The following is a 22787-nucleotide window of genomic DNA, read 5'->3' as shown; positions in this document are numbered from 1 at the left end:
AGTCGCGCGGTGCGCTCACTAAGGAAAGAGAGAACACCGATGGGAGGGGGGCCCAGCTGAGGAGTGAGCAGACACAGCGCGACCAGCTGAGGGATGCCCAACACCAGGGCTCTCAGCTGGAAGAAGAGGAACATGACAGGAAAGGGAGTGATAGGAAAGAAGCACAACAACAGGAGGCTCAATAGATGACTAGCCCAGAAGAAGAGGACCAACAGCAAGAAGAAGCCCAACAAAGAGAGGCAAGCAACTCAACAAGAAAGTCAGAAGAGACACAGATACAAGGAAGAGAAGTAGAAGACACAAACACAGGTGCAGACACAGAAGAAGAGGAAGAAGAAGACCAAGCTCTGCACAGAGAGATAGAAGGTAAAATAGATGGACAGTATATAGATATTTTTAAAAATCAAGAACAAATGAGAGCATTAAAAGAATGGTTGACATTAGAATTTAGTGAAATGAAAAGTACGGAAGAAAAAGTGAGTAGAATAGAGCTGGTCATGACAGAAATAGAGAAAAGATTAGAACATGTGGAAGAACGAGAAATGGCTGTGAAGTGAATGACTTAAGAAGAAAATTGGAAGAAAGTGACAAAAAAGTTAGAGTCACAAGAGTTGTTAGCTCAGAAGATGGATATAATAGAAAACCATAGTAGGCGAAACAACATAAAGATAGTGGGTCTAAAGGAAGATGAGGAAGCCACAAATATGAAAGAATTTATAAAAGAATGGATCCCAAGGTCCTGAGAATGCCAGAAATACAGGAAGGAATTGAAATAGAAAGGGCACACAGAACACTAGCTCCGAAACCATAGACACAGCAAAAACCAAGATCTGTTTTAGTAAAATTTCTGAGATACACGACAAGACAAAATATACTGGCGAGGGCAAGGAATAAAATTAGAGAAGACAAAAAACCATTGGAATACAAAGGTCAAAAAATATTTTTTTTACCCAGACAAGTTTTGAACTCTTAAAAAAGAGGATGGAGTTTAATACAGCAAAATCAATCCTATGGAAGAAATTTATATTAAGATATCCAACTGTGCTTAAAATATTTATCCCGGAGGAGCAAAATAGACTGTTCTCGGATCCGGAGGAAGCATGAGAATTTGCAGAATGCCTGCAGGACAGAAGAAGAGATGAAGAGATGTAACAAGAACGAAGAACGACGACAAAATACATATAAAGATGTAAAAATAATGTATAAGTAAGAACTAAAGAAGGGAAAGGGAAAGAAAGGAAGTAATGAGGGGGGGAAGAGGGTGAGTTTTGTTATATGTGAAGATGAGTCTTTTCTGGAGGAGGGTGGGTGGGAGAGAATAACAGTCATTGCGAAATCAGTTGACGCTTGTGAGCAGGTTCGCAATCCAAATGGAGAGGGGAGTTGTGGTTGCCCGGCAAGGGACAAGGGGCAACTCAAAGGGGGAATATTTGGGGTTAAGGGAATTTAGACAAAGAATCACGTGGGTCCAGGGAAAGTCAGTTTTGTAATTATAATAGTTGGTCACAAGCTATTTGTATTCTCTTTGTGAGCTTTCCTTAACACGTGCATTATTTTATTGTTGCATAGTAGAGCATGCTAATCAACCTCAAGATGGGATTCCCTTCACACAAATGTTTCTGTTCAACAAGTGTGGAGATTAAAAAGCCAACCCTCCATTTTCTCTGGTTTTCAGATGCATAGATGCTAATTATCTTTAGTACATTTTAATTTACAAAGAAAAAAAATACTAGGGTTGATTTTAAACAACCACAAATAATATTTGCTTTTCCCATCCATTAGGGGAAAAAAAAATCCATTGCTTTTAAATCAATGTTGAACAGACAATTGTGAACGGCCAGCTCTTTTTCCATTGGTTTGACCAAGATATATAATTGGTGCTTCAGGGTGGTGGGGGAGCAACAGACCTACAGCAAAGTGACTCCATGGATCTGCCATCACATACCAGTCTCCTGTGGCAGCCTGCTAAATGTAGAGAGTGGTGTTCTTTATCTGTACTTATTATATCAGATGATGTTCATTATTCATCCATGGATATTGATAATCACATATTAAAGAAGGAAAGCACACAGCAGGGATAATTTCCCAAAGATTGGAATGATCCTTATTTGAAAATAAAAATACATAAAGGTGCCATTTTTATCTGATTACTATTGATCCTCAATTCAATACCTTGTAGGCATATACTTTCTGTCTCCTCACCCAAGCCAAATACCATTTATAAAGGCCTGATTTTAATGCCATGAACTTACCCAGGGAATTGCATCGGCAGGGCTGACAGTGTCCTCCTTGATGTAATGGATAATAATTTTCCTTGCATTTCTCACAGTGTATTCCCTCAGTGTTACCAATACAGTTCACACAACGGATACCACTTCCAGTTTGTTGGTGTAGTGAAGAATCCCACACACACTGAGTAGTTCTATGATTACAATTGCATTCTGTAGAAAGACAATAAAAATTATAACAAAGATTACTAATTAATGTCAATACCAACAGCACTAGTTGAAACTAGCTCATGTTTCACTGATATTGTGCACCATTGTGGACTTTCACACGTAGTAGCCCATCTAAGAACAGCCAAACTCACTAAAATAAACTTGGAATTATTTATAATAGATAATTTCAAAATTAAAATAGACACACTGTATCCAAGAGGATTTAATTTTAGAAATTATTATTCCTTCTTGTACTACCTTCTGCATTTTCCTGAGAAAACTATTCTTAAAGATCACATGGAAAGAAAACAAAATATCAAATTTTTATAAACAGCTTGTGCAATCTGTGTGCATAATCAATAAAAATTAAAAATTAATTGATGCTCCAGATTGTTTTAAGGCAGTGATATAAGATGCAATGCTCATAAATCAGAATTTTTAGCTGGATTTACTGATATTTATGTAATGATCTTTTGATCACTTTTTAAAAATCCCTCACCAATGATGACCCAGACATTTTTACTTGGTGCCTGTCACAAGCAGACGAGCAGTGCAACATCTCCAGTGGAGCTTTGGGCTATTTTTGTTTCTGCAATAAATGGGTTCGATTACAAAACGTAACAAGATGAGCAAGTCTGACCTTTCAAGTTAGGGAGTCTTAAACAGAGATTATTAAAAATACAGTTTACATCAGCATTCAACATAGTCTTACTGACTCCAACAATCAGAGTAGTGCCACAAGATGGCTCTGTTTCTCCTTCAGATTTGGAACTGAATCCTTTACCTCCATGGATTCTCAATACTATATATGTTGTCTGCACTATCTCCCACTCTTTTCCCACACTGTGAAGTCACCTCTGTCTCCTTGCAGTTTCCAGACATATATTGTTGGATGAAGGAATGTTAACTCAACTATTTTTAACAAGGTTTCAAAAATGTGAAACACACTGAAATTCTGTACAAACCCACATTTTCAGACGTTCTTAATGCAATTCACCGAAACCCTCCTTGCTCTTCCACAAGACACCCCCCCCCCCCACCCCCATTGGATGAGCTGGATTATTTGTTCCCCATCTGAATGAAATCTTTCATATCTTTTCCATGTCATCCAGGAAATACCAGTCACTGCTGTCATGTTTGGTTTTCCATAAATGCATCTAAAATCAATAGATGCAGTAGATTACATACGCCACCACCTCCAATATATCAGGAAGAAAACGTTAATAATTTCATTCTAACAATGCAAGCCGCAAACTGTAAGTACATTCATTATTATCTTGCATCGAAGAAGGCCATTCAGCCCATCAAATCTTTGCTGGCTCCTGGAGCATACTATCAGCCCCATTATTTCACATACCCTTCAACTCCCCCCTCCCCAAATTCACCTGTCACTCATCCACGATGGGGTTAATTTACAGTAGCTAATTAACCTACCAGCTAATCTTTGGGGTGTGGGTCAGCAAGAAAACCCCAAGGGACACAAGAAGAGCATGACAACATGCAGACAACACTCAAGTTCAGGATTCAACTAGGGTTACTCGAGATGTGTAGCAGCACTAACTGTTGTGCCACAAAGCTACATAGTTGCTCTTTCTGGAAGAAAGTTTTTTTTGTGTTCCTTTATTAGTCTTTCTCTTCAGGAAGTGCCTTGAAGAGAATATTTCCTGAAGCTGGAACACAGATCAACAGAAACCGCTCACCCTTTAACTGCTAATCCACAAGGCAATACTTCATTTGTGATCCTAAGCAGCCTGAATCATAGCTGAGCTGTGGCTTTTCTTCATCTGTTATGTTTGAGTATAATTTTTAGTAGAAACAGTGTTGACCTTTATTACTCTAAAGGCCTTTCCTTTTAGTTTAAATATGGCACTAATCCAAATAGTAACAAACCCCACCTTGGTGATTAAATATAGTTGACTTTGCTTCCATTGGTTCTTACAATTTAGCTCCTTGTCATTAGGGATACTGCATTGGGATCTTTAGTTGATGTTTTTTGTTTGATGGTCTATGCACCTGATCTCAATCTTTTCAGTTCTTCCCTAAATCCTTAAGCCTTTCTCTGAACTTTCATATGCACCTTAAAGCATAACCCTTAGACCAAGCTTTTGGTCTGATCTCCTTGCATGACTTGACATGAGATTTAGTTCAATAACATTTTCTGTGAAATTTCTTGGGGCTTTGTGCTATGTCAAAGGATGCATGTCACCTCACAATTCCAGTGACAAGTTCGATCCTGACTTTTGGTGCTGTCTGTGCAGAGTTTACACATTCTCCCAGTGATCAGGTGTTCTTCTTTCCTCCCAAATCCCACAGACATACTTGTCGCAAAGTTAGTTGGCTACTGGAAATGACTCCTGAAGTTGAGGGTGGGAGGAGACTCAAGGTGGCATCTATAGGTATGTAAGAAACAATAAGTTGCAAGGAAATATCTGGGGGAATGGCATTGCTCTGTCAACTGGCATAGACTTGATAAACCAAAAGACCATCTCCTATGTTATAATGAAATATGGAAGGACAATATTAATGGAGGTTGTTATGAGCTATTCATTTACCAAAGTATGAAGTGAAACCTGGTTCCTTCCAATTGTCTGAATATTTTGGTAAAGCTAATAATCAAAGTTTGAACTGAAGTCTGCATGGGTGCAAAGGCTACCAGAGCACTGGACATTCTGACCCTTAGGGGACTCTCTTTTGCTTCTCTTTCTCTGACTGAAAGGGGGCAATGGACATTTTCTGTTCTTGGTGAACCTTTGCTGTCTTACAGCAGACTAAATGCAGTTTAGTAATATTACATCTGTTTTATTACTTGACAATAAAAAGAACCTTGAACACCTTTGTGTAGTTAAACAGGAAATTCTGCAGATGAAGTGATTGTAGTGCAATGCACAAAAGTACTGGAGAAACTCAGCAGGACATGGAGTGTCTATAGGAAGAAACCAGTCTTGATGAAGAGCTCAGGTTTGAAACTTTGGTTATATCCTTGTGCTTCCTACAGACACTGCATGACCTGCTGAGTTTCTCCAGCACTTTTGTGCATCGACACAACCCTATTGTGTGTGTGTGTGCGTGTGTTGCAGATAATGCTATTGTAGATCAAAAGTTCCACTGCAGCATGCTATATCACCTCAAAACTAAATGCTGAACATCAGTCAAAGTACAAGGACACCAGGTGCTCCAATGTAATGAGGTTCTACCTGTCCTAGGTGTTGCAAAGGATAGGCCTGGCCCCAGTGCTGTGCAATATCCAAGTTAGTTGGACTTTGTCACACCACCTATCCTTCAAGAAAAAGTTTTCCAGAACAACACGCTCAACCACGAGGCCATCAGACAGTGATCAGCACGGAACATCCTACAAAAACTGAGATAGGAGGACTTGATGGATCCAGTAGGATGGTTCCCTGAGTGGACTGTCCATTCATCTGGTGGAATGTCTCATCACCAGGGCTCTCAAACAAGCACCAGAACATGACCTGGCTGGTAATGAGAGGAGCCCTCCCAGTGAGATATTTCTTGTACAACTGGAACATCATCCTCCACACACGTTGTCCTCAGAATGGCTGTTGAGGAGTGGAGATTGTTGCCTATCTCTTTGCTGAATGCAGATTTGCAAAGGGAATTTGGAGAAGGGTGCACTGGGATTTGTCTCTGTTCATCTCCAGCGGCAGCGTGACAGTGGACTCTGATCCCAGCGTCACACTCTGAGTCCAACATCCAGAACTGCTGAAAGCCCATCAGCTCGGTGAAAGACTCTCTTTGTTCGGTTCGAAATCTATTGGTCCTTCTGCATTCTGAGATGTTGGTGAGGGAATGCTAAATAGCACATTCCAGGCTGCAGGACTACTTGCTAAGGGATGCACTAAGGCTTGGTGCAGCCAACACGAGGGCATTGTGGGGAAGGACTACAGTCTAGAATCCTCCCATTACCTGACACTGAGGGGAAGGCCCTCAACCAACAGAGAGGGAGAAACAACAAGGTGCCACAGTGGTGGTAAGAGAGAGATTGTAAAATATACAGTGATGAGAATGTATCGATATGTTTGACACCATGTCTTGAATGGTTAGTATATTTTGGGGAAAAAAATCAATTTCATCTGTTGTTTCTGTCCACAGAAGGATACATAATGATAGCACCATTACTCATTTCAAGTGAACCTCACTGAAACAACTTCAAAGTATTAAAATGTGTGACTTAAAATGGATAATATCTTGTCTCCTCTGATGCTAATTTGCAATTATCTACTGTTAATTAAAGATCCCCACTTTGACCCCGGTAGAACAGTGGCATTTATGGTAGTGCTTGGTGCTTTTAGAGTAAACCCAACTTTGTACTGCAAAGAAATAGAAGAGAAATGTATCAGAATGTTCTCTCCCCTTTCCCTTCTATCCCCTCCCATCCTGAATTATTCAGATTTATCTCAGTGTTACACCTTGGAACACGTTTTACAACTTCAACTGCAAATATGGGTAAGATTTTTTTTGACAGTACGATGAGCCACTTGATGCAATTGGTTAACTGTTAACCAATTTTATAACTGTGCAAATTATTTAAAGTGGAGCAATTTGTCACAGCTTCTCCTGTATGGTGGTGTGATTTATTACACCCCCTCATTGGGTAGAAGAGGAAACATCCATTAATAACTCAATTCTATGCTTTTACAACTTGCTTTATGGTGTTTACTAGTTGATGATTGGATTTCTTTAAATCACTTTTTTGAGGTGTTTGCATTGTTGAGGACCAGCATTTATTTCTCATTTGCAATTGCTCTTAAGAAACTAGTAGTAAGCTGCTGCCTTCAACTCTTTTTATCATTTTGTGGTGAGGTACTTCAGCTATTTTCAGCCAGAAAAGATTGTGATTTTATGGGAGACTTGCAGTTGCTGGTATTTCCGTCTACTTGATATCCTTGTCCAATGTATAGTTGACAAATCTATATCCCATCAATATTTAAATCTATAACATTAGGCATGGTGCTGCTTTATACTTTGCAAAGGAGCCTTGTTTTGTTTTTGAGTGTTCAAACTGTAATCGTCAGAAGGAATTAAAATATTTTTGGAATATTCCGCATTCATCATTATTATTTCTTCAAACCCAGTGACTGAACATCATGTCTCAACTGATTTAAACATACTTTGTCTTGTAGTCTGATCCAAAATTTTATTTAAATCTAGCTATGCAGAGTTTGTTGATCATTTCAGTGAGGCATTTGACAAGGATTTCATATCACAATGTGTCCAGATATGATTAGGTAAATGATCTCATTTGAATCCAACCACATTCCGATATGAATGATACTCATTCATCACTGAGTCCCATTGGTATCTTTAACCTAGATTATCACACCCTACACTTTGGGTGAATTGTCTGCCTTAAGTAGAATTCAGGATATATAGTGAAAAACACAGAAATGCTGGAGGTCTTGCCAGGATTTAGCTGCAGAACGGTGTGATGCAATGTAGCCCAGATTTGGAGGAATGAAAGATTCTGCTATGTCCTCTTTTTGCTTTAACTTTCATGAAATTGAGTCCAATTGCTCAAAAATCTATAGAAATAAAAATCACCAAACTGCATAATTCTATTCAGAGAAGCCAAAACAGCTGCAAATGAGGATGAAAAAAAGACATTAAATTTTTGGCACTTGATTAGAGCAGTGTCACTTAAGTTTGGCTCTCCGTTTATTCATTTTGTACTTGATCCAAAAAATTACCAACACCAGTATCTTAAAATATGAAAGAATATGACACTAGCTTGGGAATAAAACTGAAGAGTTACTGTTAAAACAGCAACCCAACAGGGTTTTGACAAGGGACAGCTGTGGCTCAGATGACACCAACCACAATTCTGATTGAGAAAGTTGAGAATTCATAAACCCCATCCGAGTCAACTGAGTGTAAAATCTGACTCACCTGTGTAATTGCGGTTAGCGCAATGCCTTTACAGCATCAGCGATCAGGACCGGGGTTCGAATCCCGCGCTGTCTGTAAGGAGTTTGTATGTTCTCCCCACATCTGTGTGGGTTTTCCCGGGAGCTTCAGTTTCCTCCCACTGTTCGAAACATACGGGGGTGTAGTTTAATTGGGTGTAAATTGGGCGACATGGACTCGAGGGCTGAAATGGCCTGTTACCGTGCTGTATGTCTACATTTAAAATGTAAATTTAAAAGAGTGCCTCACCTTCAGAGAGTGTGATATTGAATCACGATCCTACCTGAAGAACAACACGAGCATTCCCATTGAATGCTGATTTATTTTGTTGTTTCTGAACCATAACCAAACAATGTTCATTTATTACACAAATGTGTGCTTATTTGCCAAGCACTTACTGAAAATAGCATACGTTGCAGTACAAGAAACTACAAAATGCTTAATTTTAAAGCACAAAGGGAAGACCTACACAATTTAAATGCAAATTCATTTTGTCTTTGAGAACTTGCTTATTTCCAATGGTTTAATTTTGTTTCCTGACTGACAAGTTCTTTGCGTACAAGAATATTCAGAAAAACATCTAGTACCGGCACCTGTGGGGATTGGTAGATGTCGGATAAATTAATTTTCTGGCTGCTTGAGATTGTGTGTTGGTTGGCAAAGTAGCTGCTAGGAGGCACTAATTTTAAACTTTCTTATTTTTTACCTATTTATTTTCTGCGATTTAATTGCCAATTTCTTGAGGCTGCCAGTTGCTTGAATTGGGTATAATGGAGATTTTATTGTAGTTCGATCCCAAAAATTCTATATTGTTGACTCAGATTTTCAATTCAAGGTAGTTATATCACCATCTTATTATGGTTATATCATTGCTTTGGGCATGTTTGCCTATGTTATTGATTTTTTTGTGTGTAATTATTTACCAGGATGTTGGGTGAAGAAAGCTGAATTCCAATTTTGATTATAAGCCACCAACGTAATAGAGTTTGAATATTGTAGAACTAGAATGGAATATGTTAAAGAAATTGGTTTCAGGTGTTAAGACAATATCCAGGGCAAATTAACTTTGATTTGTGAATTTCTCCTCATTGATGTATTTATTTTTTGTAAAAAAAAATGTTTTGTTTCACTTGGTGAGACCTGCTCAGTACTCCATTTCCACAAACAGTGTAACAGATTTTTCTGGGACCCCCTCATATCCAGTAACCCAGCTTTAGTCTCACATTGTGTCATCCCTGTGACTGCATGCACTTCCTTCCACGTCCCAAAGACCTAGATTAGTAGATTAATTAGCCACTATAAATATTCCCTAGTGGGTGGTGGAATCTAGGGGAAATCGATGGGAATGTGGGGAAAAAAACATAAGGGTTAGGACAGGACTTGTATAAAGCCAGATGCTTGATGGTCAGTGCAGACTTGATGGGCCAAAGGTCTGTATTGTTTCGCTCTATGACTTGTGGCTTACACCAGTGTAATAGCCTATCTACAATAATATATGCCATTAATTATGCCTGCCTTTATTCTCTCAGGGATATTGACCTGTTTTTGCTATAAACCTTGCTGAAAATTATTATACAGTCACTGAAAAAGACTGTTAAGTTTTTGAGGTGACCTATACAGTAAATAGTAGGACATTAAGGACAATGATGAACAGAGAGGAACCAAAGGTCCAAGTCCATTGTATTCTGAAAGTGGCGACATAGACCAATAGGATGGTGAAGAAGACATGCTTGGTTATGATATTGAATATAAGAACTGGGACATTATGTTGCATCTTTACCAAATGTTTGTTAGGCCACACTTTTAAGTATTGTGTTGTTCTGATGGGAAGAATTGTGATTGAGCTGGATGAGAGTGAAGAGGAGAGTCATCAGGATATTGCCTGGATTGGAGGACTTTACTTATTGAATAAACTGGGATTGTTTTCCCTAGACTGAAGGAGGCAGAAATTTGTTTTTAATGCAGGAAATTTATATTCATAGTCATGGTGGTGTTCTGCAGGGTTTGGTGTTGGGACAGCTTTTTATGTTGTATATAAATTATTTAGATTATGGAATAATAAACTAATAAATTGTGGATAAATTTGCAGATGATACCATAATAGTAGGTTGGGTGCTGCTGAGGATACAGAAAGGCTGCAGACAGACTTGGATAGTTTAGGAGAATGGGCAAAGAGGTGGCAGATGAAAGACAATGTTGGAAAGTGGACGGTCATGCACTTTGGTAGAAGAAATAGATGTGCCGACTATTATTTAGATGGGGAGAAAATTCAAAATTCGGGGGTGCATAGGGAGTTGGGAGTCCTCGTGCAGGATACCACAAGGATTAACCTTCAGACTGGGTCAATGGTGAAAAAGATGAATGCAATGTTGGCATTCATTTCTAGAGGAATATCAGATAAGAGCATGGATGTAATGTTGAGACTCTAGAGGATATTGATGATACCTCATTTGGAGTACAGTGTACAGTTTTGGGGACCTTATTTGAGAAAGAAAGTGGAGAGGGTTCAGAGAACATTTACTAGAATGATATTAGGATTGAAAGGTTTAGGATATGAGGAATATTGGCTCTTGAACTTGAATGAGGGGGGACTTTTGTGGAGATATTTTAAATGCTGAAAATCCTGGACAGAGTAGATGTGGCAAGTTTGTTTCCCGTGATAAGGGTGTCTAGGACAAAAAAGCACAACTTCAGGATAAAGGGGTATCAATTTAAAACAGAGATATGAAGAAATGACTTTATCCAGAGCTTATGAGTCTGTGGAACTTGTTGCCATGGCAGCTGTGGAGGCGAGGTCATTGGGTGTATAGAAGGCAGAGATTGACAGGTACAGTGTATTTGATTAGTCAGGGCATCAAAGGATACAGGGAGAAGGCCAGGGAATGGGGCTGAGTGGGAAGATGGATCATCTCATGTTAGAATGGCAGAGCAGACTTGATGGGCCATTTGGTCTACTTGTAATCCTACACCTTGTGATCTTGTGATATAGTCACCAGGAAAGATGAGCTCCTTGGCCCACCATATCCATGCTGACACTATGACACTAATCTTACTTGCCCACATTAGGACTATTGCCTATTCAAGTACCTGTCAAATTGCCTCTTCAACATCGTAATTGTATCTTATTCCACCTAAGATGGAGAGCAGAGGTGCTTAGGGATAGGATTCAGGAATTTACTAGCTGGATACCAAAAGAGAAGGCAACTGTGCCTTCTATAACATTTAACTTGTGTACTTACCCACATTACCCTTGCAAACACTAAAAGTGAAAATTTCTTTATTTTACATGAGATATTTTGAATTTAGACTGATCCAACCAAACATACAATAAACTAACTGGGTTGGGTGGATACATTTCTGTGGAGTCAGGAATAAGTATGGTTCATTTTGTGGATTTGTAGGTCTGGAAATCTCTCTTCCCACAATGCTACTGATGTCTCGCAAGTAGAATGATGAACAGTACACTGAGGCAATCATTTGCCTCTAAGGGTTCCTAAGCATTGATTCATTAGATGAGAAAGTTCACAATGGAATACTTAGCAAGCATTTAAAATGTCTTTGGAATACAGAAATCCAAAAGCAAATTTCCAGATTTTGGGCAACTGAAGGCAAATTTTCCATTGGCAAAGAGATAAAAAGAAATGGCAAATTGATTCTAATGGGCAGGGTACCAGTTGCTGGAAAGTGAAGCCAAAGATTACATAGAGAAGTGTTGCCACACTCGGAATTGCTGCATGGCACAATTCCACATGGTATCGACAGACACACTGGGTTTCTCTGAATGAGTCAAATGGCTTGGAAGAAAATTGGAAATATAATTGAAAATATCTTGCATTAAGATTCAATTCAATGTTAAGGCTCTTGTGTGAGCAAACACTTATGTCATTATAAATAGAAACACAAAACGAACATTACCTTCTATCCTTCTTTTGTTTGTTATTCCTTCAAATTATATTACTTTGCTTTTCAGCAATACAAGTCCTCTTATCTTTATAGCATTCTGCTACAATTGGTGTACATCCATCTGTTTATTTAATGTGATTGTGTCTAATTCAGCACTGATGAGAAACAGATCTTACACATTTTCATTCTGCCTATGAGAAAGACTCCAATCATTTGAGAATGGAGATAAAAGAGGTAATGGCTGGCCACTGATTGATTAATTGTACAAGAGTAAATGGTCTTAGAAATACAAGTTGATAACTTTTTAAATAATACCTGCAAGAAAGTGGTTAGTAGTAGATTTAGTGGATGCTATCAACTTCGTTGGGGTTAGAGTTTGATTTGTTAACTTGATTAATTCAACATCTATACCAGAATGGTGTTAGCATATAAGACAAATTTTGTATGTCTCATAAGTTTTGAGCCAGAAACACAATAGTGAGCATTAGTTGGGCAATCCTGACTAAAGATATTGATGCCAAGGTTTTTGGAGTCCTTTGGTTTTTGGAGTCCAGGCCAACAACAACACATCCATTTACCCCAATTTTTTAAAATATGGACTCCAGGAACTTGAAGGTACTAACTTACTCTACCTCAATCCCATCAATACATGTCCCATGGCCTCTTCTTTCTAAAACCAACAATGAGCTCCTTGGTCGAGGTATTGTTGGAGAACAGGATTATTGTTCAGGAATAACCCAACCAGATGCTCGATTTCCATCCTGTATTCCTACTTATTTTTTCCAGTTATTCGGCCAACAATGGTGATGTCATCAGCAAACTTGTAGATTGAGTTGGAGCTGAACGTGGCTATGCAGTCACAAGTGTAAAAGAAACAGAATAAGGAATCCCTCATCTTTTGCAGTGGCAGGCTGTGCTGGGAGATTTCACAGTTGAGGGCTAAGTGTGCTGAGGTCTGGGAGATCTCTGGCTGAGTGAGATCCTTGACCATTCCGGGGATCCCTAGCTCATTATGGGTCAGAAGTGGAGTAACTGAATTATGTAAACAATGTGAGCTGAAGAAATAAGATTTCATCCTCAGTGAAGGATCAAATTAATGTAGAAATTTGCCACTCATTTAAAATACATATTTTACATTGTTTCAATTTCCTGCTCCTTCCAAGATGAATGACATGGTAAACATGTTGAGATTGTTGGCATGAGGATCTGGCATAAAGTCATGTTCTACCGTATGAAAGGCCACAGCTGAGAAGCATCACCAAAGATTGGGTCATCCACGCAAGGACAAGAACTGGTTATGTGTCCTGCCTGTGTATTGATAATGGACATGCCATGGGGTCTCCTCTGGCGTTGGTGAGTTGAATTTGGGCATGAGCTTGCCAGGAAATGTAATATTTTTGCATGCCATGGTCAAAGCTGCAAGGTGAGCAGACATCAGATCAGCCAATGCCCTATATTAGGTTTAATGAAATTTAAATTTTCACCCATCAATTAATATTGCAATCATGTCTGAAAAGACATAACAATTGAAATATTGCAACCAATTCTTAAGTGTACTTGCTGTTAACTATGTCTCTTTCTGTGTTTGATTTTTGCACAGTTAGAAACAACTTGTTGCAAAGGAAATAACTATTTAAAGCCCTGACAGCTGTTTTCTATAGGAATTAATGAAAAGATGGACTCAGAGTCAGCACTTAAATATTTGGGAAGACAAGTTAGAGCTAGGCCTTATTTCTTCGCACAAGCGTTCCCTTTGTCTTTACCCAGAATTTCTCCGGGCTTGTTTTGGCATGTATCTGTGCTTCTGCCGTGACTATTGGATTGTGGCCCTACCCTGCTTCACATGGTTTCTCAGGAACACAAAACAACAGCCCAATCATCATAGTTACAGCCAATTAACTGTCCATCATAGACATATTATCAACAAACCACAAAGGGTTGTGTCTGTCTCACTTTGACTCTGTTTATGGTGATAGACTAGATATAGTGGGCAGTTTGACAATGTACTTAAAGGTGGAACATGTAGAGTACAACGTTTTATTGTGTGATAATGCACTTTTCTAAAGGGATAATGGAGAAAAAGAAGTTTGTGCAGCACAGAAATCAGCCCTTTGACCCAACACATCCATGACAAACTATTTGCCAGTTTACACAATGCCATTTACCTGCATCATGTCCATATTCTTCAATGACTTATCTATTCAAGTGCTTTCTAAATGGCTCTTAAATGTAGTGATTGTATCTGATTCCACTGTCTCTTCGGGAAGCGAGTTCTAGAGATCAACCATTTCCTGCGTAACACTATTCCTCTCAAAACCCCTTTAAAACTCCTTCTTCACCTTAAAGCTATACTTGCTTTTTTATTACCACTACCACATTCTGATTAGATTTTGACTATCTACCCTATCCATGCCTCATATAATGTTATATATAGCTGTCAGATAACCCTTCACTCCCGGGAATACCAGCCCAACAGATCCAATCTTTCCTCATTGTCCTCCAATCCAGACAATCGGCGTAATTGCATCCTTCCAATAGTGTGGTGTCCACAGCTGCATACAGCAATTGTTTTATAAAGTTATAAAGTGTTTTAGAAAATTTTAACATCATGTCCCACTTTTTCTATTCTGTACCTTGACCAATGGAGACAATCCTACCATATGCCTTCTTCACCATCCTATGCTACTTTCAAGGGTCTATAAGACTTGAATCCCAAATTCCTTCTATTTTTCAGTGACATTCCTTAGTGCTTTACCATTTACTGTAAATGTTCTAGACATAAAATAACGCAGGGCAACTGCTGTAATGAATAAGTAATTAGGGAAGAAAATCTTGTCCTAAGTATTTCAGCTTGTGATTTTATGGTGATGTTCATGAATGAAGGATTTCCAAACATTTGTCTTATAAAATCTGTGCCTCAATAAAATGAGAAAAAGCACATCATTTGTTGCTTAAAACAAGGCATTAAAATACATTAAACCCAGAAGCATTTTGACCTAGGTTGGATTTTGCTGGATGAAACACAGTTTCTGTTTGGATTCACCAATTTTGCTCAGCATTTGCCTCCGGGTGAATCTGCGAGATCTAGTGATGACTAAGTCTCGAGTAGCACAAAGTTGAGAGCCATCCTGTGGTGAATATGGGGTCAGAGAGGGTGAGATGAGAGGAATGATTGAATTAGGGAGTCACAGAGGGAGCAGTCTCTGCCGAAGGTGAAAAGGGTGGAGAGGGAAAGATATAGTTGGTGGTGGGATCCCAATAGTCAGGTGAAATGAGAGAATGAAGGGAACTCCATCTTTGTTTTGTTTGGTGGGAAAGGAGATGAGAATAGAAGTGTGAGAAAAAGAGGAAGTGTAAGGAAAGGCTCCATCAGTTGGAAGGAAAGAAGATATTTCAAATTCCCTGGAATGACCAAGAACCTACTGTATTGTGTCATACCTTTCTCACTTTCTTTGTACTGGATGTCTTCCCTTTCTACTCTCAGCCTTGACACAGAGTTTTAAACTTAAATGTTGATAATTCATCTCCCTTCCCCCCCCCCCGCCCCCCCCCCCCCAGTTTGTTTTTAGCTCTGGCTTCCGACATCTCCAGTCTCGCATTTATCAATTGAACCATAGTACAGTTTGCAGAGCAGAAAATTGGAAAGAAGGGAGAATAAACTTATTCAAATAAGTGAGATGTGATGTTTGAATAATAATTGCAGGTACTAAACAATGTCCACCATTATCTTTTTAATTTTCATCTTTACAGATATTTAGGTGCACAGTATCTGGTGTTTAGTTGAGGTCTACTTTTAATCGATAGATGTGCTGGACAGATAATTTGCTGAGCACCTTCCAGGTGTTCACCACAGGCTGCTGTTGACTGAACGCAGCCTGAATCTACCAAGTTGTTTCTGACCAATGATGAGGTAAGTGCGAAGAAATGTTAGTTACTAAGCTCCAAATCACCAAATGACTTTTTGAACTTGTCTGAATCTGCCATTGTGCATTGGCTATCTAATACATGTCACCACACAAAGGAGAGATCTTAAAAAATAGGGAGGAACAATAAACAGTTCACAATCGCTGTCAAGTCTCTGACTTCTGGTGGAATATATTGATTTGCTGTTGTGTATCACTAAATAATACATTGTCTTTTAAAATCAACATTTATGTTGATTAGTCATAGAGTCCACAGGCTCTCCATTTCTCCATGTCGAACAATGTGCCCCCCAGCTTTTGTTCCACTTGCCTGTATTAGGCCCCATTCACCAATATTATCCAAGTTTTTTTTTAAAGGAAGCTGATATAACTGTCTCTACTACTTTTTCTGGCAATTCCATATGCCTACCATCACCTGCACGAAGAACTATCCCTTATTAGTTATGCCTTCCCATCTTCGATTCTCTTAGACTATGAATCAGACTGTCACTATTCATCTTATCTCTGCCCATCATGATTTTGTAAACCTCAATAAGATCTCCTCTCAACCCCCTATGCTCAAAGGAAAACTCTAAGAAGTTTTTTGTAATTGTTTTCATTATGTGTCAATGGCAAGGCCAATAAGAAGGGAATAGTGAGTTGCCTTCTTGAGCCACTGCTGTCCTTCTAATTAAGGTTCCATCACAGGGTTGTTGGGTAATGAGTTCTAGGATTTAGCACTCATGATTATGAAGAAACAACATATTTCCAAACCAGGATGTTGATGGGGCATGGAGAACAATTTACAAGCATGCATCTGCTGCCTTTGCCCTCCTCAATAGTTGAGGTAGTGGGGTGGGATATACTGACATAAATTACCTGGGCAAGTAACTGCAGTGTTGCAGTCCTGTGTGCCAGTAGTGGAGGTAATGAATATACTGGCTGTTTGATGGGTTGTCAGTCAAATGGATTATATTGAATTTCACAAATATTATTGACCAAATTATTTCATCTCACTCCATAAGCTTTTAGGTGTTAGGAGGTTAGTCAAACACCACAGCCTCTGACCTCCTCTTGTAGTCACAATATTTCTGTGACAGATCCTGTTGAGTTTTGGATTAGAGGGAATCCCAGGAGTTTAACAGTGGGGCCTGTGTAATGGTAATCCCATTGAATGTCAAGGGTAGCTGGTAGGATCTTTTCTTGTTGGTCATGGTTAATTGTTGGCACATATGTTACCTGATATTTGTCAGTCATGCATCTTAGAAACATAGAAACGTAAAAGATAGGAGCAGGAGTAGGTCATTCGACCCTTCGAGCCTGCTCCACCATTCAACGAGATCATGGCTGATCTTAAAGTTCAGTACCCTGTCGCCGCCTTCTCTCCGTAACCTTTAATACCCTTATACTGAAGAAATAGATCTAAGTCCCTCTTAAATATATTTAATGAACCTGCCTCTACTGCCCTCTGTGGCAATGAATTCCACAGATTCACCACCCTCTGGGTATAGAAATTCCTCCTCATCTCGGTCCTAAATGGTTTGCCTATTATCCTCAAACCATGGCCCTGGGTTCTGGATTTTCCCATCATTGGAAACATCCCATCTGCATCCATTCTGTCCAGTCCTGCCAGAATTTTATATGTCTCTATGAGATCCCCTCTCAATCTTCTAAACTCCAGCGAGTACAATCCCAATTTGCGTAATCTTTCCTCATAAGTCATTCCTGCCATTCCAGGTATCAGCCTGGTGAATCACCTCTGCACTCCCTCCATTGCAAGAACATCCTTCCTTAGATATTTGTGAAATTCAATATAATCCATTTGACTGACAACCCATCAAACAGCCAGTATATTCATTACCTCCACTACTGGCACACAGGACTGCAACACTGCAGTTACTTGCCCAGGTAATTTATGTCAGTATATCCCACCCCACTACCTCAACTATTGAGGAGGGCAAAGGCAGCAGATGCATGCTTGTAAATTGTTCTTCATGCCCCATCAACATCCTGGCTTGGAAATATATTGTTTCTTCATAATCATGAGTGCTAAATCCTAGAACTCATTACTGCACACACTACTCCAGGTGTGGTCTCACCAAGGCCCTGTACAGCTGCAGTAAGGTATCCTTGTTCCTATACTCAAACCCGCTTGATATGAAGGCCATCATACCATTTGCCTTTTTAACCGCCTGCTGTACCTGCATGTTCGCCTTCAGAGACTGGTGTACAAGTACCCCTAGGTCTCTCTGCACTTCCCCATCTCTTAATCTTAGAAGCATCCTCTTTCAATGTCCACTCTATCCAGACCTTTCAATATTCTGTAGGTTTTAATGAGATAAATCTGACTTATCCTTCAGCAAGTACAGGTCTAGAGCCTTCAAATATTTCTTGTACGTTAACCTTCTCATGTCCATTATCCATTGTTGCAAGTTTATCTCCATCGTTTAAAATTAGCTCATTTATTATGTAAGGGTTACTAGCAGTGTCTTCCATGTCAAAACTGATGCAAAAAATATGATTCAACATGATTGTCATTTCTTTGTTTCCTGCTAATTAATTCAACAGCCCTCATTCTTCTTTGCTGAAGGGAGAGACTGATGAACTTCTGGAATTAAGTAGGGTAGACACGATTTCAACCTATGACACATATTGCAATTCTTACTTCTGGGTATGAAGCCAGCAAGGGGTAAGTTAGACATTCTGAGCCAACATATCCATGACCATGGTTCTTCAGTTCAAATTTCATGTTTCAGCAATCACTAAAGATCGGCGAAAGAAGATGGGATTTGTCTGAATTCAAACTTCACTGATTTCTCTCCTCCTTCTAGAAACATTGTGTTGAAGTGTAGTTTTCCAATTAGTACCTCACTAAACGATCCAGAAATTAAGCACAAGAGATGACTTGAGTGGGGAAGAGTCATCATGAGGAGGAAGTGCAGGCCTGGATTAACTACTAATCAAAATCCGCACATGCTGAGGGCACCAAGGGAAGGGGAAGCCACAGAGACTTTTTCCAGTGCCGGATTTACCATGGTGCAGCTGAACTAGGGCCCCACAAAAAGGCACCCCTCCCCCCCACAATAAATTTAAAAAAAACACATATATACAGGTTACATTTAATATAGTTGTGGAGTCTGGTCTGGAAGCAAACCAAATTTTTAATTTATTATTTTACATTCAGCACTTAATGCCCTGTCAGTTAGAAAATGGAAGGGTCATGGGGGAACCATTGTTGGGCTGTGCTCAAGGCATCAGTGGGCCTTAATCCAGCCCTGAGGTAATGTGACAGAAACCATTGTGGTTAGCTTCGAGGCATTGGGCTAACTGTTCCTACTGCACTCTAAATAAAACCAGCAACATGGTCATTCTACAAAATATCAACCATGTTTCCTCTAAAATTTGGTCTGGTGCCAGGTTGGCAAGATTCAGCTGCAGCAAGATTAGAGCATGTAGATGGTATCTTCTTCCTTTCCCACAATGCCGAGTTTGCAGCCAACTGTGTTGTTCAACTGATTCCAAAAATAAGAGCTCCACAGATCTGCTGTAGTCGGTCATTTAACAATGCTCATCCGATCACATCAATTCTGCATTTAAGATAAACCTCCGGATGGTTTGGAGATTTCTGTTTTGATCAAAACCCATTCTATGTAAGTGGTTGACATCAGACATCACAGATCAAAATTCCCCCATTCCTTTGAGATCTGAGTCTGAAGTAGGCAGCCATCTCAGCAGCAATCACCTTCATGCATCTGTAACCAGTTGCAGCGATTCCACATTTTCAGTAGAATCAAAGGGTCTGTGAGGACTGTTACCAGGGGTGTTAAGCAGAGGAGGAATGTTTAAGTTATTGGAGCAGGGCAATGAACAGATTACCACAGTCATTCGGCAAGGAGCTGATCTCTTGCGTGCTTTGCCACTTGTTGTTGGAAAGATGCTTGTGCTCATGGAGTGTTACAGCACAGAAATGTGGCCTTCAGCCCAACTCATCCATGCTGACCCAGTTATCTACCCAAGCAAGTCTGTTCATTCAGTCCATATCTAATAAACATTTCCTGTCCATGTGCTTGTCTAAATCTATTTAAATGTTACAATTGTACCTACCTCTACCACTTACTCTGGCAATTTGTTCCATAAACCAATGTGGAAAAACCTTCCAACAGGTTACTTTTAAATTTTTTCCCTTTCATCTTCAATCAGAAGTCGATCTAGATTTTGACTTCCTCACCCTAGGAAAAATACTTTGACCATTTACCTTACCTATATCCTTCATGATTTGATAAACCCCTTCCCCCTCCGACCCTTGAGCTCAAGGGAGAAAACTCCCAGTCTCTCCCAATAATTCAAGCCTATCAGACCTGGTAACATTTTTACGATTCTTTTCTGTGCTCTTTCCGGAGCTAGGTGACCAAAGTTGTGCACATAGTTTTGTACAATTGTAACGTGACATCCTTGCTCCTGTACTCAGTACCCTGAGCAATGATGGGAAGCATGCTAAACACCTTGTCTGTCTGTCACAGAAATATGTACCTGTACTCTTAGGTCTCTCTGTTCTGCAGCAATCTTCAGGGTCCTGCCATTTACTGTGTAAGTCCTTCCCTGCTTTAACCTACCAAAGTTCAATACCTTCCACTTATCTGACTTAAATTCTATCTGTCATTCCTTGGCCCACTTTTTCAGTTGATCAAGATCCTCTTGTAATCTTGGATAACCTTCTTCACCATTTAGTGTCATCCACAAAATCACTAAGAACGCTGACAACATTCTCATCTGAATTATTAGTCTAGATAATAAACAACTATTGTCCAACCAGTAATCCCTGCAGCACACCAATGGTCACAGGCCACTAATCTGAAGATGGCTTCTTTTTAAATTAAAGATAAATTTTGTCACTATAAATTGTCCATTTTTTTTGTACAGTTATTCCCTTGTGAACAAAAGATAAAATTTGGCGTTGGAACTTAAAGTTGTTTAAAATGCCAAGCAGTTTTTAAATAAAAAGGATACATAAATTATATTCTACCTATCGGGCAATGCATGCAATGACTTGGACACGCAAACTCAATAACATACAAATAGTTCAGCTTGAACACCTCATAATATTCTAACATTTTTGTAAATTAACCATTTACAGTTCACTCATTCCTTAAAAATTTTGTAAATATGTCACAAGTATGAGGAAAAAACAAGTAAAGAACCTACCTATGTATTGTCTCCCATTCCAAACATAGGTGCCAGACACATGGGATAGCATAAAAATAAAGCTGTAACCATTCAGTGCCAGGAAGAGGAGTGCATTCATTTTCAACCAATGTACTCAGTCTATGCAACTTCAACGGCGTTAATTATTGCAGAAGAAGAAATGTACAGTAAGGTGTTCATGTAGTGAACTTATACTCCTCTCTACCTGACTAATTCTGACACACCTCAAAATCTCCTGTAATAAATTGCGATCACGGTCTCCCAAAGTGATTCACAGATGAACAAGAGCCCAGCCCTCTGTCATCAGACAGGCTTTGCGCCATTACTCAGAACAGAATTCAGCTCTTGCAAAACATCAAGCCCTGCCCTGTCCTGCCCAACCTACTATTTCTGGAATAGTGCCTCACAGTTGAATGGTACCTCTTCCCAGAAAGTGAACTGCTTCCAGTGTTATCACAAAGTTGCACCAGCAGTTTAAAAACTGGATTTCATGTCCCGTTGTAAATTAAAAACAAGGGCAATAGATCAGAATAATCCAAAAATGAATTGACTGCCCCACTCTCTCGATTCTTAAGGGGAAAACAATTTAAGTTAGCTCTTTTAGTAAAACATTCCGCCATTATGTACAAGGCAGGATTTGGTATTTGGCCAAAGAAGGAGGAGTTAAATACATTCAGAAATGATTTTTATCATCCTCTGGGCACTGATTATTGTTGCAGTATGATTTGTAGCAACCAAATACTATCTTAGCATAGGATCATAAATCTGAAGAGGGGCCATCACAACTGAATTCAATCCTCCGTATCAGACAATCAGATTATGACCTGAGATTGCAATTCTTCCTAAAGTGTGCCTTTTCCATCCCTGAGGTGTCAAGTGTCAGTTATTATTTTGTGGGCATTATTTCCCTGAGAAGATGAGAATTGTGAGACATTTGTTTTGTGATAAAGCTGAGAGTTGCTTGGCTATTCTGGGAGATGAATATGGTCACAGTCACATGTACCGCAGATAAGGTGAGAATAGCAAATTCCCTTCCTTGAGTGACTGTGCTGAACCAATTGAAATGTTTTCTCCCATTTTACACTTTACCTATTGTGTTTATTGAACACAAATTTTTTTCATTATTAAAATTCAAGCTTGCGATTTGTCCTAATAATTTGCAATTATTAATCTTGCTTCCAGATCAATCATCCTATAACATAATCGTAATACAGGTGTGAATTCAGCTTCTGATTTTTCTGGTATGTTTGCTTTATGCCTGAGTACATTCCTCAGAAATGCCTTGGCTTGTTTTGCTCTTTTCAAAGTATTCTTAGACAGGATAAAATATTTCAGTCTCGTTTACTTAAGAAATGTGTGTTGAAGGAGAAGAACAGAATTTTGTTTTACAGGAGACCATTGTCTTTATTCTTAAGAGCCG

General features: G+C 39.3%; 1 protein-coding gene across 1 annotated transcript in view; it reads right to left on the bottom strand.

The window, feature by feature from the left end:
* Positions 1–21618, bottom strand: part of LOC138763667 (laminin subunit gamma-1-like) — a 63843-nt gene extending 42225 nt beyond the window's left edge. The window contains exons 1-2 of the mRNA XM_069938202.1: positions 21368–21618; positions 2253–2441 (exon numbers count right to left, since the gene is read on the bottom strand). Of these exons, the coding sequence (XP_069794303.1) occupies positions 2253–2441; positions 21368–21467 (289 nt within the window). The 5' untranslated portion in view covers positions 21468–21618. The remainder of the gene's footprint in view (positions 1–2252; positions 2442–21367) is intronic.
* Positions 21619–22787: the final 1169 nt, after the last annotated feature.

Source organism: Narcine bancroftii, chromosome 5 (genome assembly GCF_036971445.1).
Source record: "Narcine bancroftii isolate sNarBan1 chromosome 5, sNarBan1.hap1, whole genome shotgun sequence".
Taxonomy (NCBI): domain Eukaryota; kingdom Metazoa; phylum Chordata; class Chondrichthyes; order Torpediniformes; family Narcinidae; genus Narcine; species Narcine bancroftii.
This window is presented reverse-complemented; position numbering and strand designations above follow the sequence as displayed.